The sequence below is a fragment of the Rhamphochromis sp. 'chilingali' genome (assembly GCF_963969265.1).
Source record: "Rhamphochromis sp. 'chilingali' genome assembly, chromosome: 16".
NCBI lineage: Eukaryota > Metazoa > Chordata > Actinopteri > Cichliformes > Cichlidae > Rhamphochromis > Rhamphochromis sp. 'chilingali'.
Window position 1 is genome coordinate 18934117 of NC_137943.1, and position 21007 is coordinate 18955123.

Genomic DNA, 21007 nt, shown 5'->3' on the forward strand with positions numbered 1-21007 from the left:
CCAGAGAAAACCTGCCTGCAAAGACACAGTTTGAGTTTTTGGGGATGTCAGTGTGCCCAGACTGACTGAAATAAAGCTTTAGGTAATTGTTGGTGTAGGCGTTTAATTTGTAGCTACCGTTAAGTCTTATTTGCTGAACACCTGGGTGGGTATAAGGCCATACGAACAGTTCTGGTTACATTTCAACTACAATTGTAAGTATTTGTTACTTGAATGAACACCAACCTTTTTCCCTGTGATTTATTTCACGTGTTGCAGAAATTTTCTTTTAAACTTTTCAGAGCTGCTTTTTCTTTTCTTTTTTTTTTTCTTTTTGCAGCTTTTCTCTCCATACTTATCCCTGCTTATGTTTGTGTTCTTTTAAAATTATAAAATGCATACCTTGACTCGGACTCTGTGCAGAAATGTGCTTTCTAACATTCTGTATTTCGTCTTACACAGAACCCAGGGAATATTCAGAGATCAACCATTTCGGAGTGGAGAGTTTGCCAGACCCCTCCATTAACTGCCACAGGACACAAAGTTCCTCATACTCTGCCTCTATTGTTGGGAGCCTTCAGCAGACAGACAGGTAGAGCTCTGACTTACACAAAAACTCCAAGCACCTTTTTTTTTTTTTTAGATCCTGTGTTAACACCAGCAGTAATAAAATGCTCCCATAATCTGTTTTTCCCCAGTTCAAACAAGAACCAGCACTGGCCAGAGCATCCTGTCCTGAGCCACCACTCCTCTTTGAGTAGCTACCCCTCTGCAAGACAACCTCTGCCACACTCCGTGTCACTGGACTATGGCCACCACTCTCCTCCCCTTAACCACCCCCACATCCACCCTGCCCCGAATGCTCACAGCTCTCCTCGAAGCAACCAGCGAAGCCATATGGCTAACTATACTCTCAACCATAGTCCTGCTCAAAGCTTTGAGGAACAGGATGACTCGTGTCTCGGCTATGGCGCAGACTGTCCAAACCTGGACAGGGATCTTTTACCCTCAATGGATGGGCAGAATCAGTTAGCACAAATGCAGCCTCCACTTCTGCCTGAAAAGAAGAGGACGTCAGATGGGGAGCATTCGCTGGGAACAGCCTCTCCAGCCCTCAGTGGATTCTCAAGTCCCCACAGTGGTAGCTCCCTGAGTATTCCTTTCCCTAACATCTTGCCTGACTTGTCAGCTCAGACGCCAGGCACAGCCTCACCTCTGCCAGGTAAGCTAGGGTCTGCTAAAGAAACTGAAAGCCTCGTGGGTGTCATACGGCTCGTTGAGTGATTTTTGTTGTTTTCTTTGTCTGTGTATTTTCCAGATGTGCTAGCCAACAAGCAGGTTACTGTAAAATTTGTGCAGGATACATCAAAATTCTGGTACAAGCCAGACATCTCAAGGGATCAAGGTAGGTGCCAAATGTAAACACTTTTTTGTTAAGAAAATTCTCGAGCTACTTCAATCATTGTTTCTCTCTCTTCAGCTATTTCAGTCTTGAAAGACAAGGAGCCAGGCTGCTTTATTGTGCGGGACAGCCACTCCTTCAGGGGGGCCTACGGTCTGGCTATGAAGGTGGCTACACCCCCTCCCTCAGTTCTTCAGCAGAACAAAAAAGGTATGGTACATGTGGGTGATTAAAAGACGGCATGAGCACTTCAACATTTGGGACAGACATATTTGCTGGCTTTTTATGTCTGTGTGTTAAATATTGAGTTAAAATCTGTGTGAATAACTTTGCGTAAGACACTGGAAGTGGGTGGAAGCGATTCTAATACAGAAATCCCAACAAGCAAAGCAATCCAACACTTAATTTTATTAAATACAGTTCTGTTCAGTTCAGTTTTATTTATATAGCGTCAAATAACAACAACAGTCACTTTAAGGTAAACACTTGGCAACAGTGGAAAGGAAAAACTCCCTTTAAACAAGGAGAAATCTCTGGCGGCCATCTGCTGCGACCAGTTGACCGGTCCTTCTGCTTTGAATAATCGTGCAAAGGTAACCTAAAGCTCCCTTGGAATGTGCAATATACTTTAAGTGGATCATTCGGGTCAGTTTGTATTTGTATTGTACATAACACATACACAACATACATAAATATCTCTGGGAAATAAACATACATCACAGTATTACAGAATTTCATTGATAGTTAAGATATTAGAGATTGGTCCAGTGGTCTGGACAATCCTGGGAATGATGCATAGCATAAGCACAGACAAAGCCATCTTCAGTTACAGCCCACTGTGCGCACCATCACAGTGGAACCTAAGAGTCCCTCTCCCCCTCTGCTTGTGAGTGAACTCCTGTCTTTCTGTTTCTCTCTCCTGGGCATCATCATCACGATGCCAAAGGGACCCCTATTGCCTGATACTCTTAGATGTACAGCTAACGTTTCACTCATTAACAAAAGATGTGCTGGGTCTGTAAGCCTGCTATAATCCCAGTGTCTTCTTGTGCAAGTGCACTTTCCCACATACTGTAACTGTCTTTCTGAGAAGTCTGTCAGTCCCACAACTGAAGTCAAAACAAGATTTTTGTTTGGTCATCAACTTCCTGGTTTGTTGGTTTAGCATATTTAGAAAATAGGCTAAAGTTTTTTTTTTTTCTTTGTTTGTTTCTTTGTTTTTTTGGTAACAAACACGCAGTCTCTAGAGGACTCTGGTCAAACATTCTCTGGATTGTTTCCACATGTAAGGAAGTACTGACCGAATTACAATACAGACCCAATTTTCTTATTTGGAAAAGGAAAGGAAAGAACACTAAACCCCACACAGTATGTCAGGAAAAAGTCTGCTTATTCTGAGGGGCACAAAGGATGCCCTTATGCCCTGTCTGCAGTCCTTTCATGTTCCCTTCTCCCCGATTCACACCTGCCCTTTTGTTTGATTTCACCCTTCTTCAATCCAACAGCACCTGTGGTGACATCATGACACAAACCATCTCCAGACTTTGAGCTTTGGGTATTGTGACTGCTTATAAGTGTGAAACCCAACCCACTTTGTGGAGCAGGCTTTTCTCCAAGCTTTTGTATCAAGACATTCCTCACATACGCTCATCCAGCCCCTTCAGAAGAGCTTCTGTTGAATCATAATCCACCTAATCTCTCTAGAGAATGAATGTAGCAATTTAATGTGTTTGACGCAACACTTAAAGGCTGGGAAATTATGTGTGGTACTGAGATAACTGCTATGAGATGTTATGCAAGTCAGAGTAAGTGTAGAGCAGAGGTTAATTTGTTGGTTTGCATGCCACATAGAGCCCAATTTTATGTGAAGTGGGTCGGAAAAACCTTTTACTATAACTCATATGTTTATGTTCTTTTTTTCTTTTTGTGTAAAGACGTTTCTGGAAAATGTTTGCATTTCTTGAACTGTCCCTTTACAAAAATGATGATGAACAAGTTTAAATTTTAAAAAGCGCAGTTTTAACAATATGTTTCATTAGCTATGAGTTCCTAATGAAAGATCACAACAGATTTCCATCATCTTTGACTATTTTGGAACTAGTAATTTACTTCTCTGTAATGCGAACAACGAGGAATAGCAGTGCAGACGAGTATTTTTTTTATTCAGAAAGAAAGAAAAAGTGATAATTAATGACTTCCCTGCAGTTTTCAAACTTGCCATAGGCCAGACAGGATTCTTGGGCAGGCTCCAGGGGCGCCAAGTTTTACACCCCCAATTCTAGATTTTCAAATACAAGAAAGTTTGCTGAAAAGAAAGTATACTATTCTAGCTAGTTACGTATTTCTTCTTTCTTTTTCTAACAGGAGGAGATTTGGCCAATGAATTAGTGCGCCACTTTCTGATTGAGTGCACACAGAAAGGAGTGCGGCTGAAGGGTTGCCCCAATGAGCCATATTTTGGTAAGACTTTTACATGGTTAGCAAACATCAGTGACACCATCTGGATTTTTGGCTACACTACAGAAATTGTATTGTACCACCACCAGTAGAGGGCAGGAGAATTTCATGAACGCCAAATAACGATAGATCATAGACTGTGATAGACTGGAATTTACCCATACAGTGTTTCATGGTTTATGTCTGATTTCTGTGGCATTTTTTTGTGCCCCGCTTTCTTCAAATATAGCAACTATTGAAGATATATAATCAAATTAAGTGTTCCACTGATGAGAATTTTATTTTATCGTGGTGATAGAAGTTTTTCTCTGTTGTTTTTTCTCCTTCTTTTTCTTTTTTCTGACAGTTTGCAATTTTTCATGAAATCTTGCATTTTTTTAAATAAACATGTCATTAACCAAAACAGATTTATAACTAGAATTCTAATTTAATATGGTATTGTTTTACAGGAAGCTTAACCGCATTGGTCTACCAACATTCAATCACTCCTCTGGCCCTGCCCTGTAAACTTATCATACCTGACAAAGGTAGTATTCAAGTTGTGGCTACCAACATCTGCCTCTCTATGTTTAACTGTCTGCCAGCTTAGTGTTTTCATCTGCTGATGTAACTGTTGAGGGGTTTTTTTGCTGGATAATCTCATTGTTTTCTTGTTCGCAGATCCTCTTGAAGATGTCAGTGAGAACACCTCGCAATCAGTAACAAACTCTGCCGCTGAGCTGCTAAAACAGGGAGCAGGTAATCAGGTTTCTTATATCAGTTGCTATGAAAAGACACTGTCACAAACAGGTGGCCTGACTTAATACGAACGCTGACGCAATCTCTGTGTGCTGTTCTGTTGTAGAAATGAGCCATTTTCCTTGTCCTGTTATTATGCCGTGTGTCACCCAATGCACTCGCTTTGCCGTTATTTGCGCTTTGCAAATCCAAGTGTAATTTTGAATTTGTCTGCTGCTGCAGCCTGTAATGTTTGGTTCCTGGGCTCTGTGGAAATGGAGTCACTAACGGGTGTCCAGGCAGTGCAGAAGGCCACCACTATGGTCCTGAACTCTAACGCTACACCAACCTCCACTGTGGTCCACTTCAAAGTTTCTTCTCAGGGAATCACCCTCACTGACAACCAGAGAAAGTGAGTAAACATAGTTTTTGCATTCTTCATATATGCATAGCTTAGCAATTTCTTACCATAATTTGGCTTCTTTTAGGCTCTTTTTCAGGAGGCATTACAATGTCAATACAGTAATATACTGTGCTCTGGACCCTCAAGATAGAAAGTAAGTATTGTTGATTTAATGTCAAAACACATGCCCACTTGCTATTTGTGTTTCACTAGTTATTATAGAGAAGTATGTCAGTTGCATGTTGTGAATGGGTGATGGGTATTTATTTAATATGGTTTTCATTTTTTTGACCACTTGAATCCCTTTTACACTACAAGTCGCACTGACTGGCCTTTATTCTCTAAAGTATCTAGGAAAATCCAAAATATGGCAAAAGATTAATTTAAATAACTTCATGCAAATCTAATTGACACTTTTGAATGTAAGTATTTAGGTGGATTCAGTGTAGCAAAAATGACACTATTATCCCTTTTTTACTTCCAATAGGTGGAAAAAAGATGGCTGCCCATCAGCAAGGTATGTAGATAATTATATTTTTGCACAGAGACAATGAAAGCAGTTCTTTTTAAAGGTGCACTGCCTGTTTGAGGCAGATGACAGTAATGCTACTAACTACACTGCTCCTCCTCTGCAGAATCTTCGGCTTTGTGGCGAGGAAAACTGGCACTTCGACGGGCAACGTATGCCACCTGTTTGCTGAGCATGACCCCGAGCAGCCAGCAAGCGCTATTGTCAACTTTGTGTCAAAGGTGATGATTGGTTCACATAAGAGTAAGTAGAGGACAAAGCAGATCACTTGGACAGACGTTTGCAACGTCTAGAACAACGAATGAAAGACTGAGAGGCTGAAGAACGGACTAAATATAATGACTCGAGATGGTGATGATCTGAATTTGAACTGAAAAACGTGCAAATGTAAAGTGATCACTGTACGAGGACATTCAGCGACACCTTTAATCGAAAAGTATAAATAACTTTTTAAAAATTTTGTTCCTTTCAGTGCATGAACTGTAAATTAGCTACATAACAAATAACAAAATCATTATCATTTTCACATTGTTTACAACTGTAATGTCTTACACAGTAATACAATCATTATTAACATATTTTAAGTTCCTCATACTAAAGCTGCTTTTCTTACTCATTCATAGCATTTTATGGACCAACCAAGAAAACCCTACATTGTTGTATGTTTCTCTCATATTTAACCAAAAAAGAAAGGATAAAAAAAAACTTCATGCAAGCATTCATTAAGATTTCTTTAGTTGTATCTGATGTAGAAACACCTCATCTAACCAAGCAGGCAGGATTTCTCTGTGGATTTAAAAACATGCAAAAGCAGTGTTGCAAATGTGTATGATTTGGACTTTGTGCCTAACTTCATCACATGCATGATTATTTTATCTATGCAATGTAAATGTTGTTTTTGCTTCTTTTTTTTTAACGTGTAGTTTTGTAAAATGTGCTGCATGTAAGTGGCTTTTTTGAAGGTGTTAAATCAATTTTGCCATAAGATGTATTGGAGTATGACCACTTTTAAAGCTGTCAACATTTTAATGAAAGTGTGAGCGTGCATTTGCGAGTGTTTGAATGAGAGAAATTGTAGAAAGATATTTTAATGAAACCATAATATTCTTTTATGATATATATTCTGCTTTGACAGTAACCGATTAAAAACACATCAGTACTTTTGTAGATGGTACAAAAGACTAAGAATGTAGGGTTACCTTGTGACCTCGGTTCTCTGAGTAAAGAGTCGATTGTGCCAATTCTAGGGCTGCTTGGAGATCAAATTATCAGTGATTTCACGCCAGCACAGGTGCTCTATAAGTGAGCCAGAGTGTCTGTCCACACGCCCTGAATAGCATTGGGATTATCCTTGTACATATCAAATATGTAACAAATTGAAGATTGAGATCAACACTGCAATCTTTCAGTGTCAAAAATAAAGCAGTATACACATACCCCCCCCTCCCCCCTTTTTTAATATTTATACTAAATGTGTAAAAGCACACATCCACACACAGGCTGCTATGTTACAAGAACAAATGCTGTTATTAAAAAGAAAACAAAGAAGAAAGAAAGAGGTCAGTGTTGGAATTTGCACAAATAGGTTTAGTGTTTAGCACACTCAGCTAGTCATCTGTCAGTGATACACATTTGCTCCTGACCATTTTATCCAGAGAGGGATCGACAACCACACTAACAGCTGGTGTTATTCTTGCATCAAGTGCACGCTTATTATCACTTTCCATGACCTATTATGTGTACCTCATCCTTATCTCATTCAATACTGTGCCTCGGTGTAAAACATGCTACATGTGAACGATTTATTTGTATATGGGCATTTCCATGTTTTTGTTGACTTGTAAATACTAATCATAATGAAACATTTATTTAATCTTGATCCACTAGATTCAGCAACTAGTGGGAGTATTAGCCTTGTACCCAGAGCTGTAAATATCAGGCTGTTTGTTGGTTTTTGCATGAACTGTAGCGGTGGTAGATTGGGTAATTGAATCCCTTTTATTAGAAAAGGGTTAGCTCTGTCTTGTGTCCTTGTATCTCTGTGCTAAGCTATGCTGTGCAGCCTTATGTAAGTATAGAGACACCAGGATGGTAATATCTACCAGCAAAGGAGCAAATAAATGAAATTTGAATACACCGCTGTTGGTTGGCTTCAATCCGGTAAACAAATACATAAATAAATAGTTCAGGATTATTAAGAGTAACTTTGTAAATGTAATGGTATTGGTATTGTGACATTTGAAATATATTGAATACATTTGAATATTATGAGTTTGTCATAACTGCAGGGAGGCTGCAGATGAATGCTGCTAAACCAAAGACTCTAAGCACAATTCCAGCTTTTCAGGTCTTAGCAACATCAGCTGAACTGATAGCTAAGGCATTTTAGCTTTAGGCTTCTATATAAACATTCCACTGTATTTGGTATCTGGCTATTTTCTCAGAAAATAAATGATAAGTAAAAAAAAAAAGGCTGTGGACCCAGTAAATTTATTTTATCAGTGGAAATAAATGGTATACAATCAGAGATCGGTGTATTAGGTACACTGTGTTGGATCCCCTTAAATTTCAGAGCTGTTTTAATTCTTATTAACATGTCCATGCTGACATGATAGTGTCACACATGTACTATGTGCCGCTACATTATGCATTTGATAATGTACATTGTTAAATGCACATCCGTGATTTAAATCTCCTGTTTCAGCACATTCCAAACTTGCTCTATTTGATTGAGGTCTGGTGACTGTAGGCCAGTACATCAGTTTGAGATGAGATGAGCTTAGTGACATAGTGTGTTATCCTGCTGAAAGCAGCCATCAGATGATGGGTACAGTGTAGTTATAAAGAGACGTGGACATGGTCAGCAACAATACACATGTTGTCATATTCTGGGGTGGCAGACTGTGTGGCGATGGTTGACGAGTGAACCCAAAAGCAGACGTGTGGAAACCAAAGCTTAACTTAAACCAAGAGTGAGCCGTTTATTTAGGCTGAGTGATACAAAAGACAAGACAGGAGGACACTAAAGCAAAACTAACCGGAATACACTGGGAAAACTAAATACTGGAACATGGAACATGAATATCTGAACAGTGACGAGGGAAGAGGAAACACACAGGGAACACAGCTGGGGCAAATAAACATAATGAAAGAGGAGGAAGCAAAACTAAACACACAGGACGTGATACTATCAAAATAAAATGGGAAACACGCAGACTAAGACACACAGACTTGACACTGGAACACCGAAGCAGAAACGAGAGACAAAAATACTGACATGACTGGATACGGAGAACAAGGAGTGAGAGACATGGAGTGACGAGAGGGAGCAAGGGACACGGAAGGAAATGGAGAGGGACATGATGGGCTTGGGGAGAACATACATCAACGCACAACTCAGACAGGGGAGACATGGAATGAGACACAAGGAGGGGAACAAGTAAACAGAAAAGGGAGACAAGACGTGAGGACAAACGACATCTAAAAGAAATGCTCAGTGGATACTAAGAAGCCCAAAGTGTGCCAAGGAAACAACCCCTACACCATTACACCACCAGCGCCTGAACCATTGATATAGTTGATTCATGTTTTCATGTAGCTTACACTGAATTCTAGTCCCATCATCTGAATGTTAAAGCAGAAATCGAGACTCAGACCAGGCTCCATTTTTCCAATCTTCTGTTGTGAGCCTGTTCAAATTGTAGCCTTTTCTGTTTTTAGCTGAAAGAAGTGGCACCCGGTATGGCCCTATGCTGCTGCAGTTCATCTGCTTAGAGTTAGTGTGCTCTTGCTCTGTGTCCTTCACTTTGCTAAGGCCTAATTACAGCTTTGGACTGCCTCAGGGGCCAGATCAACAAGATATTTTGGCCTAGAGGGCGACCGTGGCGCTGTGGAAGCGCATCTGTAACCGGAAGGTTGCCGGTTCGATCTTCGGGCTCTCTGTCCTGGTCGTTGTGTCCTTGGGCAAGACACTTTACCCTACCGCCTACTGGTGTAGGCCAGAGGGGCCGATGGCACGATATGGCAGCCTCGCTTCTGTCAGTCTGCCCCAGGGCAGCTGTGGCTACAACTGTAGCTTGCCTCCACCAGTGTGTGAATGTGAGATTGAATGAATGAATAATGGAATTGTAAAGTGCTTTGGGTGCCTTGAAAAGCGCTATGTAAATCCAATCCATTATTATTAGAGAACTGCTGCTAACTAGATATGTTGTGTTATTTGGACTGTTTTCTATGATGGTCCACCAGCGATGATTGTTCAAGAAATTTCTAGTATATTGGTTGTTTCTGAAGCAACCAGCCTGTCTGGCACCAACAATTGTGCCACGTTCAAAGTCACTTAAATCACCTTTTTGCCATTTTCAGATGCTCATTTTGAATTTCAGCAGGTTGTCTTCCCCGAGTCTACATGACTACATTGGACAGTTGAACCTATTAAAGTGGACACACTGTGTATGATTCATGTCAATCTGTGGCCAGCAGAGGACACTAGCGACACAAAACCGTTGTGACTGTGAAAGTCCCAAGTCGACATCACCTTTGTTGTTTTAGAGCAAAACAGGCTAGCAATTATTACACACTGAAGTGTAACACCACATCTTTTGATGCGTCTGACACACAAATGTCTGTATCATCATCATCATCATCATCATCAACTTTATTTATAAAGCACTTTAAAACAACCACAGCTGACACAAAGTGCTGTACATTGGAACTGTAAAATAAAATTACATGAGATATAAATAAAAACCAAATAAAAGAAGAGTGAAATCATTAATTAAATAACTACTTCAATTAAAAGAGAAACTAAGTCTCACTGAGGTTAAAAGCCAAGGAATAAAAGTGGGTTTTAAGACGTGATTTAAAAGTGGACAGTGAAGGGGCCTCTCTAATGTGCATGGGCAAATTATTCCATCACTGTAGAGTGTGAATGCACCTTTCTTACCTGTTGCGTGTGCACATATCCAATGCACATGTCCACCCTCATTTACAAAGTGCACTAAAAGAGTTTCTTCCCTCCAGGCAAGCCTGGGCAGGTTGCTCTTAAGGTGCAGAGAGGGAATACATTTGCAGAGATAAGAAGGAGGAAAGGTGTGCAGTGAAGGACCCCTCCACCCACATTACTGTGTGTCTGCAGGTGGTGAAAGTGAAGAATTCCCGGGGAGGGCAGGAAGGAAGTGAAGGCCCAGTTGTGGCGACTGCATAGAGCCCATCTTCCTCTGTTATTTAGTGTGGAGTGGTCTTGAAATAAAAGGAGCAGGGGAAAATCCAGAGAAGCAACCAACATTATCAGATTACAAAGGAAACTGTCAGGAGAAACACCATTTCACATGGGAAAAATAAGTGTGTGTTAGCATGTAAGATATGTAGGTCTAATGCAGCAATAATTTCCCATTAAGATTAATTAATACATCTTTACATTTACTATTCCCAGGCTATGTTTTATTATATAAGAATGGCTAAAACCAGACACTACATGTGGGTGTCTTTGTCAACTTTCTGAAGCTATAAGAACTAGTTGACCTTATGGGGAAAAAAACAACTATAAGAAACAATGATGAAGATTAAGTCACATAGATTATCCTTCTCCCAGCAAATACCAGCTTTGCAATAACCCCTTACAGATTTACACCAGCCTCTCCAAATTTCATTTTGCAGATAATTTGGAGGCCTTGTTTACCCGGCTGACAGAACTAGTTCTCATTCCTCGATCACCCCAGTTCTGCAGCTTTTTTACAGCCACTTAATTGGCGGGGCAGGGCCCATCTCTTTCCTCTGAACCAGAACAAAGGTTTGTGGACAGAAATAGAAACTGGATTCTGGGATGGCTGCACAATTTGAGGCCCATGCTTGGCTTTCAGCAGAGGCCAAAACCTGGAAAGGCACCGTGAGAAAACTGTAGGCTTTCATAACGCTTGTTAAATTGAGGTAAGTCCAGGTCACATTGAGATGACAAACAAGTAGATCACTTCATCATAACTCGTAATGTTACTAACGGAATATTGGTAGTAGGTTGAGTCTGTGGCATCACAGCGCTCATACATGCGTGGTGAAACTGGGCATACTCCAAGGTCATTGATTGAGACTGTGGAGGGGTTTCAGTTAGGTCATGGTCTCCGAACAAGAAACAAAAAACTGTGGGATAAAGAGCTTCCTTCGTGGTGTAAATTTGCATTTACAACAGGGTTTTAGAATTTGTGCTAATTGGATGATTGTGGTTTCCAACATAGACTCATCTACCCAAACTACCTCAAAACCAAAAGCACATTTGTTTGTAGATTAATGCATGATGTCTACTACTTTGCAATTTTAATTTTAATGACACATGTCCAAGTCACATTTGAATATCTGTTTCTTGTCATATAACAGTGGTGAGAAAAAAGAGAGAGGTATTTTACACATGTGGGAAAATGTCCCTAAGATGTATGAATACATGTTCAACTATCCTCATAAGTCTAGGTGAGACAGAGACATAGGAAGTGTAACTGTCTTTGGGGGGACTTGGGGTCAAATTGAGTGGTGCCACTCACAGCCCACTTCCGACTACTCTGTAATCTGTCAGGGTGAGTGCTGAGAGTTCCTCTCTCTTTCTCTGTGTCCTTCACTTTGCTTAGGCCTAATTACAGCTTTGGACTGCCTCAGGGGCCAAGCCTCCAGAAACAGGGACCACGATAGACCACTCCAACAAAAAAAAGAAAGAAAATGATTAACTGGCCTTGGAATTAGATGAAAGCTGGCCTCTAGTTTGTTCGCCATTCGACCAACATCCAATAATCACACAATAGCTGAAGCTATGAATGGGTCCAGGTCAGAGCAGAATCAAAGAGAAACAATTATCATATTAATCACTATAGAGACTCCAATTTATCTGTGATCTTAGTCGGCTCAAAAAGCTCTCAGACAGAAGCAATTACATGACAGACAGTCATGAGACCATTCAGGGAAAAGAATAACTTTAAATGTACCAGACTTGTCATGTGATCTGCAACCGCCTCATTCCTCTCCTACTCCAGCACACCTCCACACTGTGTGTATTCCACACACTCTCTCCACAAGCACAGACGCACTGGACCCTGACAAGCAAAAATAGGGAAAGGGTTGTTTTGTGTTTGAGATTGAGGGACACACACACACACTCTCTCTTACATTGTTCTTCTGGGCTAACTCAGGCATGTTTTGCAGATATCCATCTGATTACAGTACGTGATTTATTTATCTATGAATGTTGGTACTGCACATTCCTTTGCTTTTACTTCCTTACATCCTTTAAGCTACTAAAAGAGCTGCTGTGTTAAAATGCCAAATACAATACCAGAGATAATCACAAGAAGAATTATGAAAATAGCTGTGGAGAAAATTTTGGTATAACTTATGTAAAGGTTTTAAAGTGAAATAAAACCTACTTATTTTATTATAGATTATATTTACCTGTGGGAAGTGGGGCATTATGGCTAATGTGAGCTACAGTCGGGTTGCTGGAGCTAGTGCAGCCCAGTCTGAGGTCTTCAAGCAAGTGTATCTGATTTGTCCAAATCGTCTTAAAACAGTGGAAAATTGCTCCATAGTACCATTTGACAAGCTGTTGCAGCTGGCCATAGTTGCCTCTGACAGCAGGTTATGTTAAACACATGTACAGTAATATCCTGTGTGTGCAAACGTACATTCTTCACACTCCCTCTTTATTGAGAGGCTGCTCTGCGAGACGACATTCCTCCAGTACATTACTCTTAGTCTCCTCTGCTATGCTGAATATGCACAGGTGGCTGAGAGACCCCCTTTCAAAGAGCTATGAGTAGAGGAAAGGGCAGAAAATCAGCAAGCTTTTTCTTTTTTCAGCATATGAACCAAATGCTCTGCTGTAGGCCTGTCTGTTAACAAATGGCAGGGCTGGTTGGCAATGGATTTGACACTGACTTCTCAGAAATGTAAAAAATACAAAAAAAACCAAAAACCCTGAACTGTACACCTCAACTCTGCTGCTGTTATTCTGTTGAGGTATTTTGGACAATTTCTGCTATGGTATTTGCTCTCTCGTCTGTAACCAATAGTGGACCTAAAAACACCACAGATGTAATTACTCAGGAATTTTCTCACTTACATGTGTGGTATGCATCCTTATTTTAAGGACTGCTTTGTAGCGGAGACAAATGACCGGGACGGAACCAGCTATGTCGCCCATACAAACAAGTCAAGAGACAAATACATGGCTGTACATGTGAGGAGCAGGTACACAAGGTAGACTTTTTGCATGACACAATAACACCAAATAGCAGATGGGATCCTTAATTATATTTATGGAATGTTTTACTTCATGCAAATAGAGGCAAAACAACAAGTTAAAAAAAATGATAAGTTTACTGTTATTCATAATATTTCTAAAGACGATGTATAGTGTGGGGAAAGCACTATGGTGCAGTGTTTGGCACTAGTGGCTCACAGAAGAAAGGTTCTGGTCATGTCAGGTCTTTGCTGTACCCAAAATCAGCCTTGGACATGCAACTCTACTGATAAGTGAATGAAATCAGTGGATGTGAATTATTATGCATTATCTGCACAAGGAAGTTCATCATTGAGCAGTATTTGATAAATGAATATGGTCAATGTGCAGCTAATGCACACAGCATATACATCTAGTCTGTGTAGTCTGTGAAGTATAAAACGAAATTAAAAACAGAGAGACAAATATATATATATATATGCCACCACTGATTTTGGTTATTCTTTAATATTTTAGATCTCAGGGTGTACTGTTTGCATAAATAATAATTTAATAATACATAATAATATATCAAATAATATACTAAAATTTGTAACTGTTTGATTGTTTATAATGTAGGCCTTTAAATTATTTACAAAGGATTTGGATCACCCTATTGGACACCTTTGGTCTACTGGAACAAAACGTTAAGTGCAGCCATGTGACCTTTTACCACGTAAAAGAACGGAAAGAAACAAATGATTCTGGCTTTTCAATGTTAAATAGCGTTTAGTAGTAAGTGTTGATGAATTACTGTAAAAGTCGAAGAGGCACATTGTAATAATAATGCTTGACACACATGACAACTGGCTCCCCCTATGGATTAAGGCGAACATAGCCGATTGCTGAGTTTCCTCTCGTGTGGGGACTTAAGACTTTATATGCACCGTCAGTAAACTGCAAATATGTATGTGTTTGATTAGTATTTAATTTATTTTTGTGGAACATCATTAGTACCGTGCTTCTAATGCTCTTGATTACATTTTGATTATTCCATTTTTTTAAAGATCTCAACTACATTGTTCACTTAAAAGTCATGAGTGAGAGGGTGAAGGAAATAAATGCCTTGGCCTGTGATTTTCTTTTTTTCCTTTTTAATGTTATTTAATATCTGTCTTAAAGAGCCACACCATAAATCTTGCCTTGCTTTTCAGCAAAACCCCAGCATATTTCTCTGATGTCTTGAAGGAATAACGGAGTAGACGCAATTCAGCAGCACACCACAAGCTATTCGGGGGTGTGACTACGGTCATTGGGGTCTATATATTGAGATGTTTTGTCCGCTGTCTTTATGTGAATGGGAGAGAAGCTGCCCAGTGAAAAGTCCCCACGGCAGGACAGCGCACCTCCTCACTTCATTCGCTCTCAGACACAGCACCATGGATTCCTGTTTTCGCGCACTTTGCATGACTTTTGTCCTGGCAACGTTCACCTGGAGGTCAGGTGCGTTCGGACCTGTTATCAGATGCGAACCATGTGATCTTGCTGCACGGCTTCTGTGCAAACCTTTACCCAAGGACTGCTCGGAGAAGGTCCGCGAACCGGGCTGCGGCTGCTGCATGACTTGCGCGCTGAGTTTCGGCCAGCCGTGCGGCGTGTACACCGGGAGATGTGGCTCCGGCCTGATTTGTCAACATCAACCCGGTGAAACGAAACCTCTGCAGGCTCTGCTGGAGGGACGGGGTATTTGTGCAAACGCTACTAACAAGCGACAAACTACCAGACCAACAGTGCCAGTCAATGAGCTACCAGGTAATTCATCAGCGTGAGTGTTTATGCCTCAAAGTGCGCTCTTTTAGACACCTTACGTATCACTGGTTAATGACCACAATTTCGGTAGTTGCAGAAGAACTGGTAAATCTTTGCCAGTGGTCGTCGGGCAATGTAAGAATTACCAGATGTTGTATAAAAAGAGAAAACTTTTTTCTTTTAGCAATAAAAATCCAGCTAATATGTGAAAACACTTTGATGTGTTTAAAACGTCTTTACATCAGAGGAACGAAGGTGGTGGATAAGGCTTTAAGCAGTGCGCACTGGAGAGATTTCGATTGTGGAAAGAAGAAGTGCCTCTTTGTGCCGCAGAGGGAAGACTTGAACCCTCCCTGAATTCATTGTAAAGAATTCAGGTCAGATAAATGTTAAAGCCTAGCCTGCATCTTCAAGGTTGCATGGTTTCTAGTTTGTACTTTTGAATGAAATCAAATTAAAAAAACAAAAAAGGTGGGCTTTTTATTTTTTATTTTTTTCCGGAAGTCAAGGTTTTCTAAAGTTTTTCAGAAGATGCTTTTAAAGCACACAATACCCATGTCCCTCCCCTGAACCCTAGCCTGTTGAAAAAATGTGAAATTAACACTCTGCTATGTTTGTTTATAAACACATTTTTATTTTCACAATTTTTTAGCAGAGAATGCTGATACTCAGGATGAAGAGCGCAATTCCACTGATTCGGGTGTTCAGACCACTACATACAGCACCCACAGACCTATTGGACCATTTAAGCCTCGACTTCACCCTTTCATCCCCCCAGACATCCTGAGACGGGAACAACAGAGAAGAACCCAGTTCTTTAAAACGGGGGAGCTACCGGGACCACTCGTCACAGATCAACAAAACTCTCTAGAGACCAAGCGGGAGCCTGAGTATGTAAGTACCACAACCAATATTTTTTCTGTCTTCAGAGCACACTGGAGGAATGTTTTTCTCTTCTTCCTCTGTGCTTTGGTGTTTTTTTCCCCCTGCGGGTGATGAAATGCTTTGGGTAGCGGTGCTGACGTTTGGCAGAGATTGTGAGCCAGTAGAATGGCATGGCAGCAAGCGGGTGCCATAGCCCTGCGGCTGACCTGGGTCAGGCGGTTGTTTGGCCACAAGGCGTCCGCGTGCCGGCTATACTGAGAGCCAGCGAATGATGGATTGGCTTATGTGAGTGCCTGTTGGGAAGCCCTGCTGCTATTTTGATCTTCTCTTTGGCCCAAGAAGTGAGCACACTGTAGTAATGGGCTTTGACTGGCTGTTCTGATTAGTGACTTGAGTACTTGGACTTGAGGACAAGCCTTTTGACTCTGTCTTTGAGCTGTTTGAATTCACTTTAGCCCCCCCAGTCTTTGTGTAAGACTTCTAAGCAGCTTTGGCAAACTGCTAAACCTTCACAAGCCAGATGAATTCATTCCTCATCTGCCACCTCTTTCATATTGCAGCCACCATTGTTTAGGTATTACAGCAAGGCAGCGTGAGTCAGCTTTATTAAAGTGTTAATTCACCAAAACATTAATGTCAAAAACCCACTGCCAAATGGCATTGCTAATGAGGAAGTATAAACGCTTTATTCGCTTTTTATCTGTCTTCAAAATGAAACTATAGAATTTCTGATGTTAAAGGAAGGTACTAAAAACTGGTGATGTCTTCCCTCATTCACAGGGTCCCTGCCGAAGAGAGATTGAGAGCATTCTCAGCAACCTCAAGATCTCCAACATTCTCAACCCCCGAGGTTTCCGCATACCAAACTGTGATAAGAAGGGCTTCTATAAGAAAAAGCAGGTGAGAAAAAGTATACCTAATAATTTGATATTTGAGTGTTTTAGTAGTGCAGTGGTTCTCAAGCTTTTTCTGGCAGGCCTCAGTACAAAAGCCAAAAGAATGCTTGCACCCCACACCCTACAGTGTTTATCGACATTTAACAATCTAAAAGAATTCAAGATGAATTTTACTTTTAAAAAAATGTCAGTGCAGTTTCATCAGCAAACACATCACAGTCAGTCTTCTTAGTTTCTCCTAGTTGTTTGTGCCCATCACCAGTGGCTCATTGCCCCCCTAGTGGGACCTGCCCAGCAGTTTGAGAATCATTGGCTTAGTGCATCCTTATTCAGTGGACACGAAGGGCTGTGCATTATTTCACGATCTGCTTAATGCAAACTTGGTTACGGAATCAAAATGCTGTAAAAAGGAAATCAGCATTTGCGGAGTACATTCATAATGATTACAAGACGAATGACTCAAACTTAAGGTCTCCTGCAGCCCAATTACAGATTTGTTGCTGTCCTCATGTATTCATTGGTAGTTATTAGAGCCTCATCATTGCACCACCACACCAGTGAGGTATACCCTAGCCACTGGCTCTGGAAACTGGAACCACAGGGACCAAACCCCAGCGGGGTTGACGGCAGGGACGATGGCCATTTAACGGAAACCCTCCCAGGGAGACAGACGTCAAGGTGGCCGCCGGCACCCCATGTGCTTGCCCCATAATTGCTGGACTTTTGAGAGGCAGACACAGAAATAGAGCCGAAGCCATCCCAACGCTCACATGGTTCACCCACGATCGGGTTGTAATAAATGAGTGGTTCTGACGCATTCATATGGAGGCACTTAGGGCTCCCGCACCACTGCATCACAGAGGCAGCTTCCCCTATTACATAGCAGTCCCTCCCGCTTAATAGAAGTGTTCTTATTGACCTGCAATCATCTCATAACCAGCCTTACAACGCCAGGCTCATTGTCTTTGTTTATGCAGAACGGACCTTCTGCACCGCGCTAAGCCTTTAGGCACTGAAGGAGTGGCAGAGATGTTGTGGTGTTCAGTTGAATTTGAACACTCGGATGACTCTAAGGGAAAACAGCTCTTGTTACAATGATTATTAACAGTAAATGCCTCTTAGAGGGAACATAACAAACTACCCAATAATGATTTTGGTGTTGAAGAAGATGCATTTATAAAAATAAATAAATAAATTGATTAATGTATTTGTTTCCCCAATAGACAGCCTGCGTTTTTTTGTTTTTTTTTAACTTGCCGCCAAAATTTATGGTTCACTAAGAATTTTTCATTCATCATGATAAAGACTGTTTATGAAACTCTCCACCTAAGATCAGACCTCACTGAGTAAGGATGTCTCCCCGCGTGACCAGTCTCTTCTGTGCAGCAGCAAGTGTTGCTTTAGCCCTTGAAATGAATGGCTGTATGTTTAACTAGAGTGGAGGTTGACCTTTAGTAAAATTGGCAGTAAAATAACAGCCCTTGGGTAGCTCCACAGACTCTGTAAGTCATTTGTAGTAGGCCTACCCATAATTTGGAGCTGTGGGGTATAATCAGCAACAGATGATTCGTACTGGCCACCAGCTTCTGAAAATAGATCTTGGTTCACAGTTGTTCACAAACGGGACTAAGCAAATATTTTACCAGGTTTCTGTTTACCTTAAAGGTCTCTATATGTGTGTGTAACAGGAGGTAGACCATAAAAGCAGCTCAAAATACCACAGCGTGTTGGATAGCAAAGGCTCAGCACAATCTGACCATTAATGACTCTTAACTATGCTTTTCTGCTTCATTGACTAAAGTGGCCTGTTATCCATAATGCTTCATATTCAACCGGATTTGTACATTCAGCTTTCCCACCTCCCCCCACCGGTCTTCCCTCGCTTCACCTTGTTCTCTCCTTCACTTTCAGTGCCGTCCTTCCAAAGGCAGAAAGCGAGGCTACTGTTGGTGTGTGGACAAATATGGGCAGCCTCTGCCAGGTCTTGATAGGAGGGAGCGAGGAGATACCCAGTACTACAACTCTGACAGCCAATAGGAGCAGAGCAGGATGGGAGGGAGGGAGGCTGAGATTGAACGGCAAGAACTGTAAACAAATGAAGAAACCGAGGATATTGGAAGAGAGGTCAAGAGATGGCTCAGCCGATATATGGATGTTTGCTATTTCTAACTGTTGCCTGTGGGACCTTTTTCTGAGGCACAGCGCAGAGCGCAGCAGAAGAGTACCGGGCAGAAAAAGCCTGTAGCCTCTGTACATGGATGGATTCTTCATAACCTGTTTGTCTCAGATTCAACCCGGACACCTTTTGGAATAATGTTACACCTAAAGAAACTATCTCAGAGGCCTTATTCTGATTTTAAAGCACAAAGACATGTCACAAGCAGTGATAAGAGAGCTCTTCATTTACGCACAATTAAATGGCATTGCATATGTGTAAATGCTTGTGATTTGTAATCATTATTTGTATGCTTGTGATTTGTTATAAAGCCATTGTGTTTTGTCTTGACAATGTATGTATATTTGAATAAGTAAGCATGCAGTGATTTAAGTATGAACTCCTATTTGTATGAATTCCATTATTCCGGTTGCTTCCTGCTCCAAGTAGGGAGTTGGTTGGGACCGTGCGGCTCAGACAACACAGCGCATAGAAAGTTATTTTTTACTCTGGGTCTCACGCCACGGAAAAAGAGATTTTGTTTCATGATCTGTACTGTGTGTGCGTGTGTGGGTTTTTTTGTTTGTTTGTTTGTTTTGTTGTCGCTTTGCATAAGCTGAATATAAGAGATAAGGGGTCCTTACAGTTATCTCCAGTCTCTGTGTAGCCAGTGATATTTTTTTAGCACTTGTCTTGGATTAAGTGGTCAGTTTAAATATGCTGTTTGCATGTACAATGCAACCCTCAGAAGTCTATTTTTACTTAATAAAGGCAGTATAAAGTTACCCAAGTATTGTTGTTTTTAATGTTTTGTAGATAGACACAAAACAAAACTCCTTTGTGATAAAATAAGATTTTATTAAGATGCACATCCACAGAATTAGAGTATATACAACAAACCCAATAATGGAAAAAGCAGCATTCCAGGGCAATTAGCATTCAGTTGAAACTGGATCTACTGCACATAGCTACAACAACAAACAAATCTTTAAACACAAGTGAATGATAATAAATACTAGAGTAGGTAGTCAGATAAAGAAAAGGTCACATAAAGTCCCTAATGTGAGAAGATGTAGCTGAGAAGAGGTCTCAGAAATCCTCTGCTCAAACTGTGGACCTGCAGAGACCAGCAGAGGTAGACGAATGATGAACAACCCATCCCAAACCTCAGTGTGGCTTGGAAGAGCACTGATATGTTTGTGCTAGGCCACCATGCACATACTTGTGGCACTTTAAGCATTTCACCCAATACCCATTGAGGAAACGCCAATGGAGATACATTCAGACAATGTCAACAGAATGAATGAATGAGCTGCTGTGTTGTTTGCTGCCGTGCACAGCTCTAGTTATGAATGAATTAAACAAAAATTTATCCTGAAGTCTCTCAAATGGGCTTGGCACCGTAATGGACCTGTGGTTTTGAGCAATGGAGTTATTTAGTCAGAAACACAAATGTATACAGTGTCGCCCTATATTTACAACTGAAAAAAATAAAACAGGCAAACATATAAAAGATCTAAAAATGACAAATGGTTAATGCTTGTAAGAATATACAGGCAGCGAATAAATAAGTTGATCATA

At 40.8% G+C, this 21007-nt stretch overlaps 2 protein-coding genes across 5 annotated transcripts in view; both read left to right on the forward strand.

The window, feature by feature from the left end:
• The window catches only part of LOC308412624 (tensin-3-like), a 31538-nt gene extending 24615 nt beyond the window's left edge, over positions 1 to 6923 (forward strand). For 2 of the 3 annotated variants that reach the window (XM_080907126.1, XM_080907127.1), the window contains 11 exons: positions 442 to 571; positions 678 to 1201; positions 1298 to 1384; positions 1460 to 1591; positions 3746 to 3841; positions 4288 to 4365; positions 4499 to 4576; positions 4799 to 4967; positions 5044 to 5112; positions 5446 to 5475; positions 5594 to 6923. In XM_080907126.1, coding sequence (XP_080763252.1) covers positions 442 to 571; positions 678 to 1201; positions 1298 to 1384; positions 1460 to 1591; positions 3746 to 3841; positions 4288 to 4365; positions 4499 to 4576; positions 4799 to 4967; positions 5044 to 5112; positions 5446 to 5475; positions 5594 to 5738 — 1538 coding nt within the window. In that variant the 3' untranslated portion in view covers positions 5739 to 6923. Of the gene's footprint in view, positions 1 to 441; positions 572 to 677; positions 1202 to 1297; positions 1385 to 1459; positions 1592 to 3743; positions 3842 to 4287; positions 4366 to 4498; positions 4577 to 4798; positions 4968 to 5043; positions 5113 to 5445; positions 5476 to 5593 lie in introns of those variants that run through there. The other variant, XR_013974606.1, reaches the window with a different exon arrangement.
• An 8130-nt stretch (positions 6924 to 15053) lies between these two features.
• Positions 15054 to 20195, forward strand: LOC308383614 (insulin-like growth factor-binding protein 3). Of its 2 annotated transcripts, none has more exons than XM_080861656.1 (4): positions 15054 to 15493; positions 16143 to 16384; positions 17156 to 17275; positions 19183 to 20195. In XM_080861656.1, exons 1-4 carry the CDS (start codon positions 15121 to 15123, stop codon positions 19306 to 19308), a joined length of 861 nt encoding a protein of 286 aa, XP_080717782.1. In that variant the 5' UTR covers positions 15054 to 15120; the 3' UTR covers positions 19309 to 20195. The 2 variants fall into 2 exon arrangements, with proteins under 2 accessions (XP_080717782.1, XP_080717783.1); XM_080861657.1 differs by having other exon boundaries at positions 16269 to 16384.
• The last annotated feature ends 812 nt before the right edge of the window (positions 20196 to 21007 follow it).